At 38.6% G+C, this 23,049-nt stretch overlaps 2 protein-coding genes across 2 annotated transcripts; both read left to right on the forward strand.

Annotated features, from left to right (window-relative positions):
• The first annotated feature begins 8,484 nt into the window (after positions 1-8,484).
• On the forward strand, positions 8,485-9,298 carry LOC121800195 (ethylene-responsive transcription factor ERF062-like). The gene has a single exon (XM_042199784.1). The coding sequence runs from the start codon at positions 8,543-8,545 to the stop codon at positions 9,167-9,169; it is 627 nt and encodes a 208-aa protein (XP_042055718.1). The 5' UTR covers positions 8,485-8,542; the 3' UTR covers positions 9,170-9,298.
• A 5,382-nt stretch (positions 9,299-14,680) lies between these two features.
• LOC121800154 (transcription factor BEE 3-like) lies at positions 14,681-15,980 on the forward strand. Its single transcript, XM_042199743.1, has 6 exons — positions 14,681-14,929; positions 15,014-15,133; positions 15,258-15,323; positions 15,402-15,470; positions 15,566-15,637; positions 15,746-15,980. Exons 1-6 carry the CDS (start codon positions 14,699-14,701, stop codon positions 15,851-15,853), a joined length of 666 nt encoding a protein of 221 aa, XP_042055677.1. The 5' UTR covers positions 14,681-14,698; the 3' UTR covers positions 15,854-15,980.
• Positions 15,981-23,049: the final 7,069 nt, after the last annotated feature.

Genomic DNA, 23,049 nt, shown 5'->3' on the forward strand with positions numbered 1-23,049 from the left:
ACTGGAATTTCAAATGGCGTCTTATCTCTGAGGATTTCAACTTGCGAACTCAAATTGGATTTCGAAGAAGAAGCAGAGCCTTCTCCTTCGGAGGAAGTGGTGGCTTAAGAGAAACCGAGCGGTCGAGTCTCATCTTCGTCCTCCTCTCTACTTTGGGGTCATCGGCGTCAGTCGGAGGTCGTCGGTCAGCCTTCGAAGAATTAGGGTTTGACATAGACCCGTCGTTACCAGAATGTAGCTCCACTTCGACTTCCGCGACGGGGCTAAGGTTCGACGAGGCCAACCCACCTTCGGGACTAGGGTTAGCTACAGACGAACCATGACCCTTCTCGCTTTCATTCTCAGGTTCAGGTGGGTTTCGCGACGACGATTCCAAACTCATGGCTGGAACACTGGTATATCGCCTCGAATCGCCGGAAGATCGCCTAAGATTTGGAATGTATCGCCCTGAAAGTGAGAACGACGACGACGCTTTGTCTTCTTCTTTTGAAAATGAGAGTTGAAGGCAGATACGTGTTTTTTAAGAAAAAAAAGATAATTGGTATTTTTTAAGAAAATAATTAGAGAATTATTTAGTCACTAATAATCTAGTTTTTTGTTTAATTTAGTCAATTTTTTGCTAATTAACGGTTGACTGGCATATTTTAACGGAGCCGTCCAAAAAGGACCTAACCGAGAGCGATTTTCGTATGTTATGGACCCGAAAACCTGAAAATGAATGTTACGGACAAAATTCATAATTTGACCATATGTTTTGGACCAAAAAGGAGTTGTACTCTTAATAATATAGAAAAAAAGGCAAAAGTAACTTTCATAACATGGCTCCTTGTTTTAACAAACTGGTATTGTTGAATCACCTATGCATCCATACGAATTTAATACTCCCTCGGTTCCCTTATAGTTGAGACGCAAATTTTGGCACGGAGTTTAAGAAAATGATGTTGAGTGTGTTAAATAAATAGATTAAAAGTAAGAGAGGGAAAAATAGAGAGAATAAAGTAAAAAGTGAATAAAGTAAGAGAGGGAAAAATAAGAAAGAGAAAAAAGTTACTAAATTTGGAAATGACTCAACTATGATGGAACTTCCCGAAATGGAAAAATGACTCAAGTATGAGGGAATTGAAGGAATAACTAGTAGTACTATTATTCAGTGATGGCTGTATCTCCAAATTTCCAAGTTCTATCAAACTTTGAAAGCGAAACTAATGAGGGTTATGCGTCTCATAGGATATGAAGGCTAGTTTCCTTGGGCAAATTGGTTTGCAAGCGTAGTCTTCTTCTCATAGGTGACATATAACTCTTATGCCTCTCCAGTTAATGAAAACACAGAAAAGTTATGTCTTTCACTTTATTTGCAGATTTTAAAAAATAAGCTTCCCAATTTAGATGGTTATTGCATATTTTTAGGAAAAAGTGGAAATTATATGAGTTCTCTCATCGATAAAAAAAAATGAATTAATATAGAAAAAAGTTTAGTATCCATTCAACATATATTGCCATATTAAAAAATGTTGTTACATGAAATTAATTCAACAATTTTGTATTTAATATATTACAATTGAAAAAGCTAACGGGAAATTTGCATGTGATACATGTGGGGAATCAACATTAATCGGTCGTTTATTATTCCGTTATATACATTTATTATAATTTCTTATATCTTTCTTATTAATTTGTGTAGAAATACACCATAAATTACTTATGCATTATACTTAAGAAAAAACAAAGTTGAAACCGATATAAAGTTGATGGAGTTACGTAATTTGATTCTTCTATAAAACCAATATAAAGTTGGTGGAGATTACGTAATTTAATTATGTAAGGATAAAATAATGGAGATTTTTTTAATTAAAAATGAAGAAAGAGGCAAACTAATTTTCTCCTATTTTGTTATGAGTGACTTAATTGGAGATTTGGAGTGTACATATTATATGTGCGAAAATTTTGTTTAAAGTGCACTATCAGATATCAATTGTGGGTCTTGCAAAGGGAAAATATCAATGGTGTGGTCCTCTCATCTTCAAAAATATAAATATAAAAATATTAAGTGTCATTAGTTAATACCTTGGTGCCAACTATTTAATAACGAATTGGTTAAATACATGCAGCCATGATAATTATACAATAAAATCCGCAAGTTTCTTTTGTCGCTATTGTGGCTTGATAGTGGTAACAATGTTAATGATCTGATTAGCGTCAATCATTATATTGGAAGTCAACATGTTGATGACAAACAAAATAAAAGATTAATTAAAGTAATTACTATAATTTAATTCCATGTATATGCATGTGAGTCTCACTTGAAATGAAATGGAAGTTTGATATGTTTTGGCTGCAACTAGTGGTAATCCTATTTACATATGTGTTTTTGGGTAATTTCGAATTGGGAAATAATCCACATAATTCACACTCTTAATTAATACTCCCTCCGTCCGCGAATAGGAGTCCCGTTTTCTCATTTTAGTCCGTCTGCGAATAGGAGTCTCGGTTCACTTTTACCATAAATGGTAATAGGGTCTCACATTCCACTAACTTATACCACTCACATTTCATTTAAAACTAATATATACAAGTGAGACTCATATTCTATTAACTTTTTTCCACCCACTCTTCTTATAGCACCCACAACTGTGCTCTTGCCAACGAGGACGGTTGTGGGCCCGACGCCACTTTTTCTGCCTGCTCTTAGGCAAGAGCACAACACCCACAGTTGTGCTCTTCCGCAAGGACGAGCACAAGGGTCTCGCAATTCTATTATTCAATTTAAATAAAAACATTTCCATAATATTAAAATTCATTAAAAAAACCGAAATAATATTACAAATTACAAATAAAATAAAAAAGACATAATTAAAATTCTAAAAATTAAAATTTACATAATTAAAATACTAAAAATTAAAAATTGCATAATTAAATACTAAAAAATAAAAATTACATAATTAAAGCTAAAAATATCCCCGTGGAAGACTATTCATCCGGCGGCACTACCCCCAATTGTTTTTGGAGGCCCAATATCATGGTCTCGTGCGATCGAAGTTGCGCAGGGGTCATAGTTGACCTATCAGCCATATTGAGTTGGGCCAAAATCGCCCACAACGAGTTGGTGGGGGTGGAGGTGGCGCATAGGGCACGGGAACAGGAACGGGAGCGGGTTCGGGAGCATCGCCGGATGGAGTCGCGGCGCGACGGCGGTTGGTCGCCGCCTTCTTCCTTCCTTGCGGTCGGCGTTGGGAACCGCTCGGGCCGGCGTCGGGGCTACTCAAGTTAGCTCCGGCGAGTTGGCTAACCACGTCTTCGGAGCCGGCATAGGGATACCGACCTTGACCGTTTGGAGGAGCCGCTAGAGGAGGATGTTACGCATCCCATATACTTCGGATGCGACCGCGTCTCCTGCTAAATGTTGAGGTACTTGAACGGCTTGGATTGGTAGGTGTTCATCGCGGCAGTGATGACGTCTACCTTGCTCCGGCTGCTCCCCGCCGACCGCTCTTCCTGGAGGTAATACCCCTGGAACTTTTGGATTTCTTCGTTGGCTCTGTAGATGCCGTTGCGCACCATACTCTCGTTGCGCTCGATTGTTCCCTACGGCCGGTTTTCATTGTACCGACGACAAATGCGTCACCAAAAGTGATCGCCGGATTGGTTCGTGCCAACCTCTGGATCTTCGGAGATTGACAAGAACGCCTTGAACAATTGATTCATCTCCGCCGGAGTGTACGGTGTGCGGACACCGCGAGTAGGAGGAGTCAGAGTTTGGGAGGGGGCGGTCGACCTCTCTCTAGGCTCGGGTGTCCACCCGTATAGCCCTTCAGGGGCATCTTGGTTGTTGATCAGGTAAGGCCAGTAGCCACCTGGAACGCCCGAACTTTGGGTTTGAGGAGGGGCCGAATATTCCATTTTCGGACTAGGAAACGGTTGTGAACAGAACCAATCGGGGTTCCAACCGTGGGAGCCCGGAGGGTGATCGCCTTAGCCGGACATTGTTTTGTTGTAGGAGTGGAAGAAAGATTGAGAATGGATATGAGAGAATGTAGATGAGAATAGAAATGAGAGAATGTAGATGAGAATTGTGTAGTGTGGTGAGAATTTTTTAGTGTGGAAGTGAGGGTATTTATAGATGAAAATATGTATTTTTGGGGGAAAAAAATTTAAAAAAAATTAAAAGTGGGTAGAAAACGGTAGAAAATGGATATATTTTTTTTGGAAAGTGGGAAAATAATTTTTTTTATTTTTAATCGATTTTTTTAATTAAAAACCGATTTAAAAAAAATCAAATGCAACGGCTATGTCGATGCCCAATCAGAGCCGCCACGTCACCTGCTCGCTGGCACAGACGTGCTCGATGCATCGAACAGCGCCGTGCCAGCGGCGGACGACGTCTTCCGTGCCGCTGGCACGGACGGACGGACGCCGTCCGTCCACAGTTGCAGATGCTCTTAACATTTTCTTAAAACCCGTGCCACCAAGAATTAGGACTCCTAATGACGGTCAGAGGGAGTAATGCACCAATTGTCCCAATCCTAATAGAATAAATTTAAATTAAAATATCGAAATCATTATAATTAACCCTAATTAATAAGTAGTACTTCCTTAGTACAACCATAAGCAGGCTCGAATTTTTTTTTCAACGTGCCCCTCTTAAAGTGAGTTATTTCTTTTTTGGCAAAATATAATACAATTGCTCTAGTCTCTTAGTATATTATTATTTCACCTACTTGATTTTCTTTTCGCTCTTCTATTTAGTCTTTCTCCTATTTTATTATCTCTCTATTTAACTCTAAATTATTATGGAGTATTTTCTTAAATCATATACCCGAAGGAAATGTCACGCTTACAGTAGGACGGAAGGAATTCTTCCCGCCCAAAAAAAACCTGCCTAATAGTATAATTTTGGATACTACTTCACAATACATATATTCAAATAACTACACATATATCAGTATTGTATCCACAATTAATATAAAATGAAAATGAGAGATCTTCCTAAAAAATAATACTCCTACTATAAGATCTTCCTCCACTCACAAAGCTACACATTAATATGAGACATTTCTCCACTAACAAACATTCAATAAAAATTATTAATTCCGTGTAACTAAACATTAGGCATAGTTTCGAGGGAAATGGGGATTTTAATTAATTATGATGACTTAGTCCACAATCAAAACCATTCATATGAGACAAATGAAAGTGTGATGTTTAGAATAAAATGTTGAGACAGATGGGATATTTTACAAATCGACACTACTTTAGTCAGACAATAGAGTAAATTGGGTGAAATGGGATCACGCATGTGGCTGGTTGATCAAATCACATGGTGGGTGTTAAATTAAATAAAAAACACTGCATAAATAGGATTTTAAACTTTAATCTCACGCCTTCTACGACGGAATCTTAAACTATAAATTATTTGATTCAATTCATACTTAAATTTTATATTAGTAGGAGGGTATTATAATTATAATTATAATTGGATATTAAAAATTTTCTTTAATTTGGTTGAATTCAGTAATCAATCATATATAGCTTTGCTTTGTAGTACTAGAGTCTAGAAGAGTATAAGAGCATCCACAATTGTGCTCTTGTCAGCGAGTACGGTTGTGGGCCCGGCGCCACTATTCCTGCATACTCTCTGGCAAGAGCACAACACCCACATCTGTGCTCTTCCGCAAGGACGAGCACAATTCAATTTAAAATTCAATTAAATAAAAACATTTCCATAACATTAAAATTCATTAAAAAACCACAATAAATATTACAAATTACAAATAAAATAAAAAAGACATAATTAAAATCCTAATAATTAAAAATTACATAATTAAAATACTAAAAATTAAAAATTACATAATTAAACTCCTAAAAATTAAAAATTACATAATTATTGGCTAATATTACCCGTGGAAGACTACTGATCCGGCGGCACTAACCCTAATTATTTTTGGAGACCCAATATCATGGCCTCGTGCGTTTGAAGTTGCGTGGGTCATAGTTGACCTATCGGCCATATTGAGTTGGCCTAAGAGCATCCACAGCGAGTTGTTCGGGGGTGGAGGTGGCGCATAGGGAGCGGGTTCGGGAGCCTCCCATATACTTCGGGTGCATCCGCGTATCCTGCCAAACGTTGAGGTACTTGAACGACTTGCAGTTCATGGATTGGTAGGTGCTCAACGCGGCAGTGATGATGTCGACCTCGCTCCGGCCGCTCCCGACATTCCGCTGTTCCTGGAGGAAATAGCCATTGAACTTGCCAATTTCATCGTTGGCTCAGCCGATGGCGTTGCGCACCATACTCTAGTTGCGCTCGATCGTTCCCGGCGGCCGGTTTTCATTGTACCGGCGAGCGACGCGCCACCAAAAGTGCTCGCCGGATTGGTTCGTGCCAACCACCGCATCTTCAGAGATTTCCAAGTACGCCTTGAACAATTTATCCATCTCCGCCGGAGTGTACGGTGTGCGGACACCGCGAGTAGGAGGAGTCGGAGTTTGGGAGGGGGCGGTCGGCCTAGGCTCCAGTGTCCACCCGTATCGCCCTTCGGAGGCACCTTGATCGTCGATTGGGTATGGCCGGTAGCCACCCGTAAGGCCCGAACTTTCGGTTTGAGGAGGGGCCGAATATTCCGTTTCCGGACTAGGAAACGGTTGTGAACCGAACCATTCGGGGTTCCAACCGTGAGAGAGCGGGTGGTCATCGCCTTGGCCGGACATTGTTATGTTGTAGGGTGGAAGAAAGATTGAGAATGGATATGAGAGAATGAAGATGAGAATGGATATGAGAGAATGAAGATGAGAATGGATATAGGAGAATGAATATGAGAATTGTGTAGTTTGATGTGAATTTTAAGGTGTGAAAGTGAGGGTATTTATAGATGAAAGTGTGTATTTTTGGGGGGGAAAAATTAAAAAAAAATTAAAAAGTGGTAAAAAATGGTAATAAACGGATATATTTTTTTGGGAAGTAATTTTTTTTAATTTTTAATCGATTTTTTTAATTAAAAACTGATTTTTAATAAAAAAAATATTCAAAGGCAACGGCTATGCCGTTGCCCAATCGCCGTTCGCCACATGTCTTGCTCGCTGGCACGGCGGCGAGCCTCGTCCTTGCCAACGGAGCGGACGGACGCGGGCCCGTGCCACCGTTGTGCATGCTCTAATGACATAGTAATTGGCATAATTTGAATAAGATCGAATAATAGAGTCAGTAAAGTAGATTCAAGTTCAATGAATATAAATGTAGTGGAAGAAGCATAGGAATTTTTACGAATTTACTACAAAAGGTACAAAATATTACCATAATTTAATTAATTTAATTAGATATAGAGTGTGTAAGTTGGTTGGTAATCACTGTTCTGGAAGAACATAGATCCATACCAAAGACTTGACTGTTTAAAGTAATGAAGACGCGTGGAAATATATTAGTGGCTTATAATGGGCACAGCCTTGCGCATGAGAAACACGAATGTTTTCGAAGATCAGAGCTGTTAATGGATTGACTTATACTAAGATTTAGGCTTAGCAGATAAATAAATATCATTCTTAAAAATAAGGAATTTAGGAGAAAAAAGTTAAATGTAAAAGGTAAATATGGCGTTATTGGCCTTTACTCGCATTTATCCCATTCACTTGAAATTGTTCTTATTTAGCAAACACTCATTTAAACTTTTAAATACATTTAGAGGTTATTCGGCTGACAAGATTAAATCTCATAATTAAATTTATACTCTATTATATATATCATGTTTGGTTTATGAGATTGAATCTCACAACTTAATCCTAAATAGATAGTTTCATGATAATTACTCATAGTCACTCCCTCCAACTAAAATAATCTCATACATTAATTCTAGATAAATAATATCATTAATAATTAGTCATGACAATCGAAGAACACCTTAAATTATAATATTTGTGATTATATTTATAGCTATGCAATTAGTGGTATTTGGATATCGACTTATTAAAAGTTCATTTCATATATATCATCTTGCGAAGTGGCAAATTAGTTTAACTTGTGAGCAGCTTCAATAATGATATGGGTTACATTTTTTCATTTTCGTTCGTACCACAAAATTTGTCACATTTTACTTTTTTGGTAGTGGACCCTATATTCTACTACTCTATTTATTTCAACTCACATTTTATTATAAAACTAATATATATATATATATATATATATATATATATGACACACATTCCACTAAGTTTTTCAACCCACTTTCTGTTGAATTTCTTAAAACTCGTGATAGGCCAAAGTGTGACAAAATTTAAGGGACGGAGGAAGTATTAAACTTCAATTTGATTTATTTATTTTAGGGCGTTAAATTATTTATAGAACGAGGAAATGATTTTAATAGAGTAAATACTTTGTTAATAACTTACAAAATTGTTTTAGCTAGTTAGAATTGAACATATTTATTGAATACTCACATTAGTATGTGACATTATATAAGAAGAGGAGGTAAATGGATTGATTGAAACATAGGAAAATGTTCTAGACATTGCGATCAACCCCTTTTGTTTGTGTGAGATTAATAAATTAGCCAAGATGGAAACCTTGACATGCTCCGATGACAGCTGTGTGCCGGAAAAGGTGAGGCCGGAATCGGAGTCCACAACTCTGGCTGTGCAAACAACTAAATCACCTGTTTTGAATAGTAGTAAACTCCAACCACATTCCATTATCCTTCCCACATTACAATCAAACCATCTCTTTTCCAAGCATTTACACAAAAAGAGATGTTCCTCTTCCTCTTCATCCAAGGGGAGGCTGTATAGGGGAGTGCGTCAGCGCCACTGGGGGAAATGGGTGGCGGAGATACGGCTGCCGCGGAACCGGACGAGAGTCTGGCTGGGAACGTTCGACACCGCGGAGGAAGCTGCTTCCGCCTACGACACGGCGGCATACATTCTCAGAGGCGATCACGCTAACCTTAATTTCCCCGATCGGAAGCACATGATCAAGGCCGGCTCCGGCGACGCCATCGAAGCCAAACTGCGAGCAGCTTCCAATAAGGCGGACTCATCGTCATTGTCATCGACGGTGATGATGAATCCTAACAAGAAATCAGAAGCGGAAGTGATGGAGACGATGAATGCTGACGGGGATGCGATGCAGCCGTTGAGCAGAATGCCTTCGTTGGACATGGATGTCATCTGGGATGAACTTGATTGATCATTTCATCACCATCTTCACTTTACTTCGGTTCTACTATTATGTTATCAAATACTCCTACTATCTTTCCGTTTGTTTTAATTACGATTATTGATATATTTAAAAACTGAGAAATTACTTGGAGCAAAATTGTTTTACTACCAATTAAGTTGATTTATTTGTATTCAACTGGAAAAACTAATGAAGGAATTCAAGCCCGCCTACTGTTAGCATCATTGGTTGATCAAGGCATGACCATGGGTGCATGCGTGTGTACGGTAAAGCTGCAGACAATAGTGGAGCTGTAGCTTGATCAAGGAGAAAGGAAGATAGCTTGATCAAGGAGAAAGGAAGATAGCCGTTGGAGGCGGTTATGAACTAGCTCAGCAAACTTTCGTGAAGATCTCTTTCACTTAAGTTCTAGTATAAATAGTTAGTTTGTTTACTCATTGTAGTGTGTGTAAAAATCAGTTGTATACATTCACTACTCGATCAATAAGAGTTTTCCATTCGGTTTCTCAAAACAAGAGTTCATCTTCTACAAACTTGAGTTTTCTTTTGTTCTTCGTTTATAATCTTACAACAATTGGCGCCGTCCAGTGGGAAGCGATCAAGAAGCAAAGAAAGATGGTTGTGCGTATGGAGGCTGAAAAATTCACTGGCAAGAACGACTACGGCTTACGGAAAATGAAGGTGCGAGCCGTTCTTGTGCAACAGGGTTTGGCTGCTGCTCTGACCCCATCCGACGCAGATGCGAAGGGAAAGACCCCTGCCCTCGATGAGAAGGCTCAGGCTAAGCACGATGAAATGCTCCTTAAAGCGCATAGTGATGTGTTATTGTGCCTAGGAGACAAAGTGTCGAGGGAGGTGCAGACCGAGACAACCGCAACTGGAATCTTGAAGAAGCTTGATGAGGTATATCTGGCTAAGTCCTTGGCTAACCGTTTATATATGAAGGGAATGCTTTATTCCTATAGTTTTTTGGAAGATAAGTCAATTCTTGAGCAGCTAGAGGACTTCTGCAAATCTATAGATGATCTTGAGGCTGTTGATGTGAAGATTGGTGATGAAGATAAAGCCATCTTGGTACTCAATGCCCTTCCCAATTCGTACGATCAGATGAGGGATGCCATATCGTATGGAAGAGACAAGCAGATCACTTTTGTTGAGGTTCATGCCGCGCTCATGGCCAAGGAATTACAAAAAGGAGCAATGACTAGATCTGATCCACAGCCAGAGTCTCTGAACATCAAGAAATTTAGTAAGAAGAAGTTTAAGAAGAAGAATGGAGAATCGAAGGCTGAGGTTTCTGGAGTTAAAGAAACTCATTCTTGCCATTGGTGCAAGAAGCCAGGGCATTTAAAACGAGACTGCTATGCATGGAAGAAGAAGCATGCCAGTGAAGGGAACTCTCATTCAAATAATGTGAATGGTGAAGCTGATGAGGTGCCTGAGGTGATGAATGTGACAGATAAATGTGAGAAAGGATTCTGGATCATGGATTCCGGTTGCTCATTTTATATGTGTCCCACAAGAGAGTGGTTTCAGAATTTGAAGGAGGCACATGGTGCTGTGCTCCTAGGAAATAATCAGACTTGCTGCATCAGAGGGGTAGGAAACATCATGTTGAGGGTTGATGATGGATCTATCAAGGTGTTGTCAGAGGTTAGATACATTCCTGAACTCAAAAGGAACTTGATATCTCTGGGAACTTTGGAGGAAAAAGAGATATTCTTTCATATCAGAGAATGGTGAGATGAAAATATACAAGAATTCTTAAGTAAAGATGACTGCAAGAAGGAATGGAAGCTTATATTATCTTCAGGCAGCAGTCATTGACGGTGAGTCACATTCAATAACCATACCAGATTTAAAGACTTGGCATCAAAGATTAGGACATCCTGCAGAGGGAAGCTTGAAGGCTCTGATCAAGAATGGCTTGATAGAAGCCAGTGCAGGGGAGACAATGGAAGTTTGTGAGGACTGCTTGCTGGGAAAGTCAAAGAAGCAGAGCTATCCAGCAGGTAAACATAACTCAACTCCCCCCTTGATTATATACACTCGGATCTCTGGGGCCCTGCACCAGTTAAGAGCCTAGGTGGAGGAAAGTACTACATGTCTATTATTGATGATTGGTCAAGGAAAGTATGGGTATACATATTGAAAGAGAAGTCTGATGCATTCAAGACATTCAGAGATTGGTGTACATAAATGAGAAATGAAAAAGGCTCAACACCAGAAGTCTTGAGAACAGACAATGGACTAGAGTATCTGTCCAAGGAATTTGACCTTTTTTGTCAAGAAAAGGGGATTAAAAGGCACAAGACTGTCCCAGCAAACCCTCAACAAAATGGGGTTGCTAAGAGATTGAATAGAACCTTGCTTGAGAGAGTAAGATGTATGTTGAGCTCTTCTGGTGTGGGGAGGCATTTGTGGGCTGAAGCAGTCTCTACTGCTGCTTACTTAATCAACAAGTGCCCAACATCTGGGATAGGTGGAGTAGTCCCTGATGAAAGATGGTATGGTGGAAAGTCAGATTATAGCAGACTAATGCCATTTGGTTGCAAAGCCTTTGCACACCAGAAGCAAGGAAAATTAAATGCTAGAGCCCTCAGATGCATCATGACAGGATACCAGAAGGGTGTGAAGGGATATAGGCTTTGGTGTCTAGAGCCTGGTAATCAAAAGATATTGGTGAGCAGGGATGTGGTCTTCATTGAGCACAAAATGCCTTTTCTGGATAAGAAAGATCAACTTGAAGCTTCTTCTGAGACTATGAATAATGATGCTCACTTTGAGGTGGAGAATGTTGATGTTGCTGGATATAACTATGATGATCTCTCTGATTCTTATGTTGATGATGGTCAAAGTGAGATCACTATTCCAACAAGAGAAAACACATATGATGTAAGCACTGATCACATTCAAACAGAAACCTCAAATGCTCAAGGAAATCTCAACGATTATCAGTTGGCTACGGACAGAATAAGAAGAACAATTATCAGGCCTCCAGCCAGATTTAGAGACACTGAGATGCTTTTCTATGCCCTTCACATAGCTGAGCAGCTAGAATATTCAGAACCAAGCTCCTATGCAGAGGTCATTGCCAGTCCAAAATCAAAACAGTGGACCCAAGCCATGAAAGAAGAAATTGACTCTCTACTCAAGAATAAAACATGGATTCTTGTGGACAAGGCAGAAATGAGAAAGGTGATTGGATGCAAATGGTATTCAAAAAGAAGATTGAATCAGCTCAGGGTGAACAACATCAGATTCAAGGCAAGGTTGGTAGCCAAGGGCTTCAATCAACAAGAAGGAGTTTACTTCAATGAAATATTCTCACCAGTTGTGAAGCATAACTCTATTAGAGTTTTGTTGGCTGTAGCAGCACAGAGAGATTGGGAGCTGGAGCAGCTTGATGTCAAGACTGCCTTCTTGAATGAGGATCTTGAAGAAACTATCTACATGGCACAACCCTAGGGCTTTGAGGTTCCTGGATCAGAAGGAAAGGTTTGCATGCTCAAAAAGAGCTTGCATGGTCTCAAATAAAGCAGTAGACAGTGGTACTTGAAGTTTGGAGAGAATCTGTCTAAGCTTGGATTTTGTAGATCCCTATATGATAGCTGCATCATTGTGAAGAAGCAGAAGAACAAGGAGCCCATATATCTCCTATTGTATGTAGATGATATGTTGATATCAGGGAAGGATATCAATGAGATAAGAAAGGTCAAGAGCCAGCTAAGTGCCATTTTTGAAATGAAAGATCTTGGAGCTGACGAAAGAATACTAGGCATGGATATAGTCAGAGATAGAAGTAAGGGGAAGTTGTGGCTTTTCCAAACTGACTACATCAACAAGTTTTTGAATAAATTCAAGGTCGACAACATGAAGAGTACAGCTACTCCTCTGGAAGTTCACTTCAAGCTAATAAAAGATCAGAAACCAAAAGATGAGGTGGAGAATAAAGAGATGCAGCTGATTCCCTATTCCAACATAGTTGGAAGTATGATGTACATGATGATTTGTACATGGCCAGACATTGCTCATGCTATAAGCTCTACAAGCAGATACATGGTTGATTATGGGAGGCAGCACTGGAGTGCTTTGAAATGGATAATGAGATATCTAAATGGAGCACGCAATTTTGGAATCCTATTCACATCAGAAGGTGGAGTTGAGGGGGATCCTTTGGTTGGATATTGTGACTCAGATTATGCAGCCAATGTTGATACTAGAAGATCTCAGACATGCTATATCTTTACTTTGTATGGTTCGACCATTTGCTGGAAATCAAGTTTGCAGTGTAGTGGCTTTGTCTACTACAGAGGCCGAGTATATGGCTCTCACTTCAGCCGTGAAAGAGAGTAAATGGTTGCTTGGATTGGTCTCTGAGTTCGGTATAGATCAGAAAAGTGTGGTGGTTCATTGTTACAACAATGAGGCGATTTGCTTAGCTAGACACCAAATGTTTCATGAGCGTAGCAAGCACATCGACGTTCGGCTCCATTTCATTAGAGATGAAGTTGAGAGTGGGAGGATTAAGGTGTTAAAAATTGACACTGTCCACAACCCTGCAGACATGCTCACCAAGCCGTTGAGCAAAGATAAATTTGAGTATTGTTGCAGGCTAGTAAACTTGTATACTGTGGAATTTTGAGAACATCAGGCCATGACCAGCCAAGGTGGAGATTGTTAGCATTATTGGTTGATCAAGGCATGAGCATGGGTGCATGCGTGCGTACGGTAAAGCTGCAGACAACAGTGGGGTTGTAGCTTGATCAAGGAGAAAGGAGGATAGCTTGATCAAGGAGAAAGGAAGATAGCCGTTGGAGGCGGTTATGAACTAGCTCAACAAACTTTCGTGAAGATCTCTTTCACTTAAGTTCTAGTATAAGTAGTTAGTTTGTTTACTCATTGTAGTAGTGTGTAAAAATCAGTTGTATACATTCACTACTCGATCAATAAGAGTTTTCCATTCGGTTTCTCAAAACAAGAGTTCATCTTCTGCAAACTTGAGTTTTCTTTTGTTGTTCGTTTATAATCTTACAACACCTACTTTCTATTTTGGCTCATCCAACCTACTAGATTTTAACGGCTATAATCAAGTTAATCGCCACTTACTGCACTAATGTTCATCTATTTTACAATTTTAACAATCTTTCATTTTAGAGCAAAGACTCCAATTATAATGAAATATACATCATTATAAGTAAAACTGCATGCTTATGAGCAAAAGACAATAATAAGCTTATGCGTTTAATCTATGTTGGCGTGTGGAAAACCATGTGGTCTAATTAGGTCTTAGTTTTCGGTAAGATGATGTTCATTTTTCACTAGGAATGTACTCCACTTGTTTTGTAGTAGTATGTTAAATGTAAGTGCTCTCATGATTTAATAAATCAGTGACGAAATCAAGATACAGAATTCATGTAACTTGGAAAACCCGCGTGACCTCCATAGGTCCCTACATTTATAATAATGAGATTTTTATTTTATATATAACAAGCATATCGATCACAGCATTAAGCGCTCTCTCTCTGCGTAAAAAATATGGGCGATCACCAGCTATTCTTAGCAGAAATGGAAACCTACAAACACTCTAATTTCTCTTTAGCAGATATCGAATTCAATACCTATTCTTCATTCAATCAAATTTACCACAACCCTTCAACCTTCATCCCACTCCCCCTTCACAATCAATCATTCAACACCAAGACAAAATCAGTGGAGATGATAACTACTTCGCCTCAGCTTTCTGATAATGGAACAACAACCAAAAATGTAACTTGTTTTTTTTTAATGTTTAAACTTGGATGAGTTGATTAATTCATGATGTTGTTCTCTTTTTCCTTTTCGTGTAAACAGACAGTAGAGAGAGGGAAGAAATTGAAACGTGAAGAGTCGAAAGAGAGGAAGTCCGCGGAAGTTGTTCATGTTAGAGCCAAGAGAGGCCAAGCTACTGATAGTCACAGTTTAGCTGAGAGAGTGAGTTTTTTTTATAGAGAGGCCAAGAGATAATGTATACTACATTTCTAACAAAAAATTGATTATGGGATTTAGTTCCATTTTTTGTTAGCTGATTGTCTTCTCTATATATGTATTGAATTAGGTAAGAAGAGAGAAAATTAATGAGAGGTTAAGATGCTTGCAAGACATTGTACCAGGGTGCTACAAGGTCAGTACTACTCTATATCTTCATATAGGATAGTGATCGGAAAATAACTAAATCCGAATGCATAACTAAATGAAACAGACCATGGCAATGTCCGTGATGTTGGATGAGATCATAAATTATGTGCAGTCATTGCAAAATCAAGTAGAGGTACGCAACTATTTGAAGATACAGTAATAATCTTATTTACACTGATTTTGTGAAGGTTTGATATAAATATTTCCATTTTGTGTCTTTGAATTCAGTTTCTTTCCATGAAGCTCACGGCGGCTAGTGCGTTTCACGACTTCAACTCCGACGAAATTGCCTTGGAGATGGTGAAGGCACCTCTTTTTCATGCAAAAATTAATGGATTTTCATTATGTATTTTTGTTTTCTTTTAAAAATAATTGAGTTTTTAATTTGGATGTTTGATATTGATGCAGAGAGCAAACATACATAATGGAGTCATATCTGAAGAAGCTCCTTCTACACAGTTTGCTACAACAAGCTTCAACTTTGATTATTACACTCAGTTTCCAAACAACACATGAAAGTATATTCCATTTCTTAATTCAATTTGTACAAATCAAGTCTAGATATGGCACAAGTGAACAAGAATTATACTAGAATGTATCCATTTCATACACATGATATAATGAAATTTTTATAACAGTTAAACCTTATCGGGTTAAGTGTTTTTAGATAATGTTGCCTCATGATGTCAATAAAAATAGTGAGTACATAAATAATCTGATTAATCTTTTGTCAAAATCATTGTATTTCATTTGTTGGAGGCATATGGATAAATAGTTCTGCTTTCTTTTTCATACTTTGGGTCATTTTCTTGAGTGGATGGCTTGTCATACCACATTATTAAATACTAATTATCTAGACAAAAATCTATCAACATTTGAATAAGGTAGGACCATCAACAAATATGTCGACGATAATATGGAAGAAATTGATTCCCTAGCTATGCTCAAGTTTAATATGGCATACATGCACTTACTTCTCAAAAGTAATTTGTACATTAAAATAGATAGTTCAAGTTGTTGACGCGACTTGAAAGGAACATATTCCTCCTTTTATTTTACAATCTTTTCAAATACCAGACTTGTTCACTTAAAAATCTTCATTGTTCTAGTAAACAAATATCATCTTTATCTATTCTACATTCTACAATTGTCATAAAAAGAAATTGTTTAGTACTAGTATATATAAAAATATCATCACAAAATGCATTATAACATACTCCCTCCGTCCCTGAAGAGTATGCATTATTTCTTTTTTCGTCCGTCCCCAAAGAGTATGAACATTCCAATTTTGGATACTCTCTTCTTTCTAATGAGGTGAGACTCATTCCCCACTAACAATACTTAAAAAACTTTTTTTATCTCTCTCTCTCTTACTTTACCAATAATGCATTAAAACTCGTGTCGAATCCAAAGTTCATACTCTTTGAGGATGGAAGGAGTATATTATAATTATTATTATTATTATTATCAATTTATCCCTATAAAGGCATTATTGTGTAGTAGTACGTAAAATATTATATATATATATATACCAAACATGGCCTTAATAGATAGTAGTACTAGAATTTATTTGCTATAGTATTACTTAGTAAACTAATTAAAACACTCTAATATAATAGAATCATTTTTTTCTTAATAATGTCCAATGAATTTCTCTACTGATATCCAATAAATTAAAGAACTCGCTTATTTGAGTAAATAAGTAATTGAGTTCATTTGATTATTACTACGGAATGCAAATGTCAGTAGGAAACACGTTATATGAACTCGGTCACAATGAAAATTCTATATTCGGAACTTTGAAAGTTCGTTTGCTGCTCAAAATTCCTGGCTAACTATTTGATTTTGATGCAACCTATAAAGTTTATTCTTCATGGAATTGATTAATTGTGTAATAAACAACTAAACCATCATACTCAATTATATAAGCTAGATTTGGTTGGGATACCACCCAAATATAGGGAGAATATTGATGATTATTACAATCTGAGATAAGACATCCCATTTTTGGACTGGAATCTTCCGGAATGCAAATCACCATGTTGTGCCACAAACGCCGCCGTATTTTCTTGTGCTTATTGCATTTTTCACTTCCTCCTTTCTTTCTATTTTCAATGATTTATTAGCATTTTAGTGGTGATAGTTAACTGTTGTTATATAGTTAGTTATTTCCTAATTATGTTTATAAAATATTTAGTCTTCTCTAAAATCTAAATAGTTAATTTTTAATTAGTCATGTTAATGATGTGTAAATTCAGGTTTATTATAATAAGATAAAATAACACTCAAGTTCAATTAATTAACCCAAAAATTACTACTTCGCTGCAAGACTACAGGATCGTGTGTAGTAAATTAAGGTGTCGATCCACAGGGAAGGAAACGATTATTTAATTCCAAAACACAGAAAAGACATAAAAAAAAGATATTTTGGTTTGATGATTTTGATTAAAGACCACGCAAAAACAATTACAAGGAATTAAACAAGCAAGACGAATTAAGAGAAGAACATGTTACTCCAAACACTCATGGATAATACAATGATTTATTCTCATATCCAACTTTATCTTATGAATTACGGGACTTTACTAAAAATTCACAATGCTAGCACTAAACATGCTAGACATACAAAAGTTTAAGAATAGTTGAACACATATTCAATAAACCAATCTTCATTAATCTAAGAATCCTACGGATGCGCGAGAATCCAAGATCAACTACTATAAGCTCATGAAATCCATTACCACATTATCGTCTAAACAACTCTAATTGATAATTCATCACCACAAGGATCTATCCTATTCAAAGTTAAAGAGACATTTGATTAGAATTATGGAACTACTACTAATGATGCACCAAAAGTAATAGATTCAAACAAGGAAATTGTGATGAAGACGATCATAAGATAAAGAAGAACATAGTATAAATCAAACAATTAATTCATCCATCTACATGTTTGGAGCAACAATGGAGTTCTTAGCCTAGCATTTCCACACTAGAGAAAATAATAAATGGAGAGTCAACAATTAAAACCATGGAATACAAATCCAAGAAATGTTTGACTTGGTTCTTCCTTCTTCAAACTCGTGCTTCTCCAATTCTCAATTCCTTTCTGACGTGCTCTCCAGATTCGTCCCTCTCTCCGCTCTCCAGCACCATCCGTTTCCTTTTTCTTTTTATTTCCCCAGCAAAACTGCCGAGAAAACTGCTGAAATGCAGTTGAACCACCAAACGCCCGACCGGGCGAAATTAGAAGGGATAATCGCCCGACCGGGCGAAAGGCTTCTGGATGGCTCGCGGGAAACGCCCGACCGGGCGTTTTGTGTCTTGAAGAATCGCCCGACCGGGCGAACTTTCTGGACTCTCCTCATGCTTTTACGCGTTTCGCCCGACCGGGCGTTTTGAAGCTCTTAATCGCCTGACCGGGCGAAGTTTCTGATCTCCGCATGCTTTGCCAATTTCACCCGGCGAACTTCCAGCTTCCAACCCTCCTAAACTTCAATACAAATACAACTTGATGAGTTATAATTAACATAAAAGTGTGTAGTTTAGGGGGAAAAGTATAAGAAATATACTTCGCATCAAATACCCCCAAACTTGAGCTCTTGCTCGCCCCGAGCAAGGTACATTTTAAGCACGAAAACTCACCCAAACTTCACCCGCAAAGAGATTTTCATCAAAAAGAATCATGTAAGGATGTGAGTGACAAAATCTAAACCCCCAACATTTCCAATCGAAATTTCCCACTCTCAAGAACAATCACTCATCCCCCTAGAACTTCAAGTCAAGGTGCACTTCAAAGTAGGTCCAAACATACGATCAAACAACTCAAACCGTCATCATCGACTCATCAAGCACTACTAATCACATAGACACACGGATTTCAAACCGAACTTCTTTAGCTCTACCAAGTTATTTACACAACATCCACAAGCATCAACGATAAGGTCCAAGGTCTTGTTTCAAGGTTGTAATGGGGCTAGGGACGAGGTAGGATCAATATGGATAGTGAGCTCAAAGGCTACACATTTGAGTGCCAAAATCTTCCCTCCTACAACTTCCTTCCAAAGATTAACCAACGAAAAATTACAACCAAACCCACACTCCCCCAAACTTGAGATCTATTCCAGACGAGATTACACAAACAAACATAGAAGCTCTATCTTTATTTCATCAATTTATTCTTTTTTTTTCTTTTTCTTTTTTGTAAAGACCTCGACTTTTGTGAATTTGGAGGTCGTCTTTTTCTTTTTTTTTTCTTTCTTAGAACTTCATTCTTTTCACCTTCTATCAAGTCTAGAAATGTCTATTCTTTACAATCCACCACCTCACACTCACAACTCAAAACACAAAGCTCAACTTGTATTTAGCACTCAAATAGTAGCAAGGTCTATTGATGAGGCTAAAATTAAGCTTATTTAAGTAGCTAAGTGTTTGGCTAAGTGTTTACACAAAGAATAGGGAATTAAGCTCAAGGTGGCTTCTAGGGGATCATTCGATGGACTAGGCATGTGATCATTTGGCCATAGAGTTCATCCTAGTGCCTTATCCTCCCAAATCGTTAACACAAACGAACGCAAGCACTTCACTCGATAAAGCAAATCAATCCAACATAATTTCCACAAGTCATGCGATTTTCACACTCTCCTCAACTCAAGAAATCGGATGTAATCACGATATGCTTTTTCAAATAGATTCATGCACCCATTCCATTCATCCTAAGCTTCAAAGATGAAGTAAAATCAAGCACGAATTCCCAACCAGAAAGCCGAAGATAAAGCATGCACCCGTCAAATACATTGATTCAAAACACCTTTATCAAATAATACACCCAATAAACATGCATCAAGCATAAAAATCATTGACAACCCCCCCAAACTTGAATGCGTCATTGTCCTCAATGCATGCATAGAAGAACAATTATAAAGTAAAGGGAAAGATACTCCCCCAAATTTGGCAAGAAGTCCATAGTGCATTCGGGTGGGAGGGTGGTTGTAGAAATCCTTTGTAGGTGTGCTTCCTCCTAAGCTCCAATCCTATCTCCAAGTTGCTCCTACAAAAAGAAACAAAACCTACACAAAGAAACACTCAATTCAAAATAAATGTTAGAGGAAAGAATTGAGCAAACAAAACCTCCAACATACGAAAACAAAAATAAAAGAAAAATAAAAACTTGGGTTGCCTCCCAATCAGCGCCTTTGTTTATAGTCGTTGGCTCGACCTTCCTCTTCCTTGCTCTACACTTTGGGATCCACTAGTGTAGCCAGTTCTCTTGCCTCCATGCCACTCTCAACTCCAACATAGGCCTTCAAGCGTTGGCCATTCACCTTCCAAATAGAATCACTCTTCTGATCTCGAATGTCCACAGCACCATAGGGGTACACCTTGTGCACCACATAAGGACGCCACCACCTTGACTTAAGCTTGCCCGGAAACAATTTGAGCCGAGAATTATATAAAAGGACCAGTTGTCCTTCATGGAAATGACGAGGCTTAATGGCTGCATCATGTATCTTCTTAGCTCGCTCCTTGTAGAGATCAACGCTCTCATAAGCATGAAGCCTAAACTCGTCCATTTCATTCATGTCAAACATTCTCTTCTAGGCTGCAGCATCATAGTCCAAGTTGAGCTTTTGCAAAGCCCAATAAGCTCTATGCTCCAGTTCTACCGGCAAATGACAAGCTTTTCCAAAGACCAACTTGTATGGCGAAGTTCCAATCGGGGTCTTATAAGCCGTTCGATATGCCCACAAAGCATCATTTAACTTTTGAGCCCAATCCTTTCGAGACGGCTTCACCACTTTCTCAAGCACTCGTTTTATCTCACGATTGGAGACTTCAACTTGACCACTAGTTTGGGGATGATAGGGGGTAGCAACCTTGTGTTGGACACCATATTTTCCTAGGAGGTTTTCAAACAACTTGTTGCAAAAATGAGTTCCTCCATCACTGATAATAGCTCGAGGTGTCCCAAAGCGGTTAAAGATGTGATTCTTGATAAACTTCAACACTACTTTGGCATCATTGGTTGCCGAGGCCACTGCCTCTACCCATTTGGACACATAATCAACAGCTACGAGAATGTACTGTTGCCCATTAGACTTGGGAAACGGTCCCATGAAGTCTATTCCCCAAACATCAAAGAGTTCTACCTCGTGAATGTCATTCATCGGCATTTCATTTCTCCACGAGATATTTCCGTTTCTTTGGCAACTGTCACATCTCTCTACATAGGCTTTTGCATCCTTGAAGATAGATGGCCAAAAGAATCCGGACTGAAGCACTTTAAATGCTGTTCGACGTGCTCCAAAGTGGCCGCCATACACAGAATCATGGCATGCAGACAAAATCTGAATGTGTTCATGCTCTCCCACACACCTTCGAATCACTCCATCACTACAAATACGGAAGAGAAACGGATCTTCCCAAACATACGTGCGGGTGTCACTCAAAAATTTCTTCTTTTGATTAGAAGACAACCCTTCTGGTATAATGCCCGTGACAAGGTAGTTTGCCAAATTAGCAAACCACGGCACATATGTTTCCCGAGCTTCCACTTGCAACACTTGCTCGTCGGGAAATTTCTCATTGATCCTCTTCTTTCTCTCATCTTCCGTCTCTTCCAAGCCCTCTAGCCTAGACAAATGATCAGCTACCAAATTTTCGGTCCCCTTTTTGTCTTTAATTTCTACATCAAACTCTTGTAATAAGAGGATCCATCTCACCAACCGAGGCTTTGCATCTTTCTTATTCATCAAATATTTGATAGCTGAATGGTCCGTGAACACTACCACCTTCGTGCCAAGTAAGTATGCACGAAATTTCTCAAAGGCATACACTATTGCTAGCATTTCCTTCTCCGTCGTGGTGTAATTCAATTGAGCTTCATTGAGTACTTTACTAGCATAGTAGACGGCATGTAAGACCTTATCTCTCCTTTGGCCTAAAACGGCCCCCACAGCATAGTCCGAAGCATCACACATCAATTCAAATGGCTTCGACCAATCCGGTGTGATAATAATAGGAGCTTCGACTAGCTTCTTCTTCAACAATTCAAATGCCTCAAGGCATTTATCATCAAAGACGAACTTGGCATCCTTCTCAAGTAGGTTACAAAGTGGCTTTGCAATCTTTGAAAAATCTTTTATAAATCTTCGGTAGAATCCTGCATGACCAAGGAAACTACGGATGCCCTTCACATTCGTTGGGGGAGGTAACTTCGAAATCTCATCAATCTTAGCCTTATCCATCTCCAATCCCAACTCCGACACCTTGTGTCCCAACACTATGCCTTCTTTGACCATGAATTGACACTTTTCCCAATTTAGCACGAGATTAGATTCTTCACATCTTTGTAGGACCCGTCTCAAGTTTTCTAAGCAAAGGTCAAATGAGGATCCAAAGACGGAGAAATCATCCATGAAGATCTCCATGATGTCTTCATTCATGTCTGAAAATATTGCCATCATGCAACGTTGAAATGTAGCTGGTGCATTACACAACCCAAAAGGCATCCGGCGGAAGGCATAAGTACCAATAGGACATGTGAATGTCGTCTTTTCTTGATCTTCCGGGGCAATTGCAATCTGATTATACCCCGAGTATCCATCCAAGAAGCAATAATGAGAATAACCCGCAATTCTATCTAGCAACTGATCGAGAAATGGCAACGGAAAGTGATCTTTTCTTATCGCCTCGTTCAATCTTCTATAGTC

This window comes from Salvia splendens, chromosome 4 (genome assembly GCF_004379255.2).
Source record: "Salvia splendens isolate huo1 chromosome 4, SspV2, whole genome shotgun sequence".
Lineage (NCBI taxonomy): Eukaryota > Viridiplantae > Streptophyta > Magnoliopsida > Lamiales > Lamiaceae > Salvia > Salvia splendens.

Bases quoted from the DNA above. Each gene is read 5' to 3' on its own strand.
- LOC121800195 (XM_042199784.1), top strand. From the start codon at position 8,543: ATGGAAACCTTGACATGCTCCGATGACAGCTGTGTGCCGGAAAAGGTG.
- LOC121800154 (XM_042199743.1), top strand. From the start codon at position 14,699: ATGGGCGATCACCAGCTATTCTTAGCAGAAATGGAAACCTACAAACAC. The intron at 15,471-15,565 runs GTACGCAACTAT...CTTTGAATTCAG, and splicing joins CATTGCAAAATCAAGTAGAG to TTTCTTTCCATGAAGCTCAC. The intron at 15,638-15,745 runs GTGAAGGCACCT...ATATTGATGCAG, and splicing joins ACGAAATTGCCTTGGAGATG to AGAGCAAACATACATAATGG.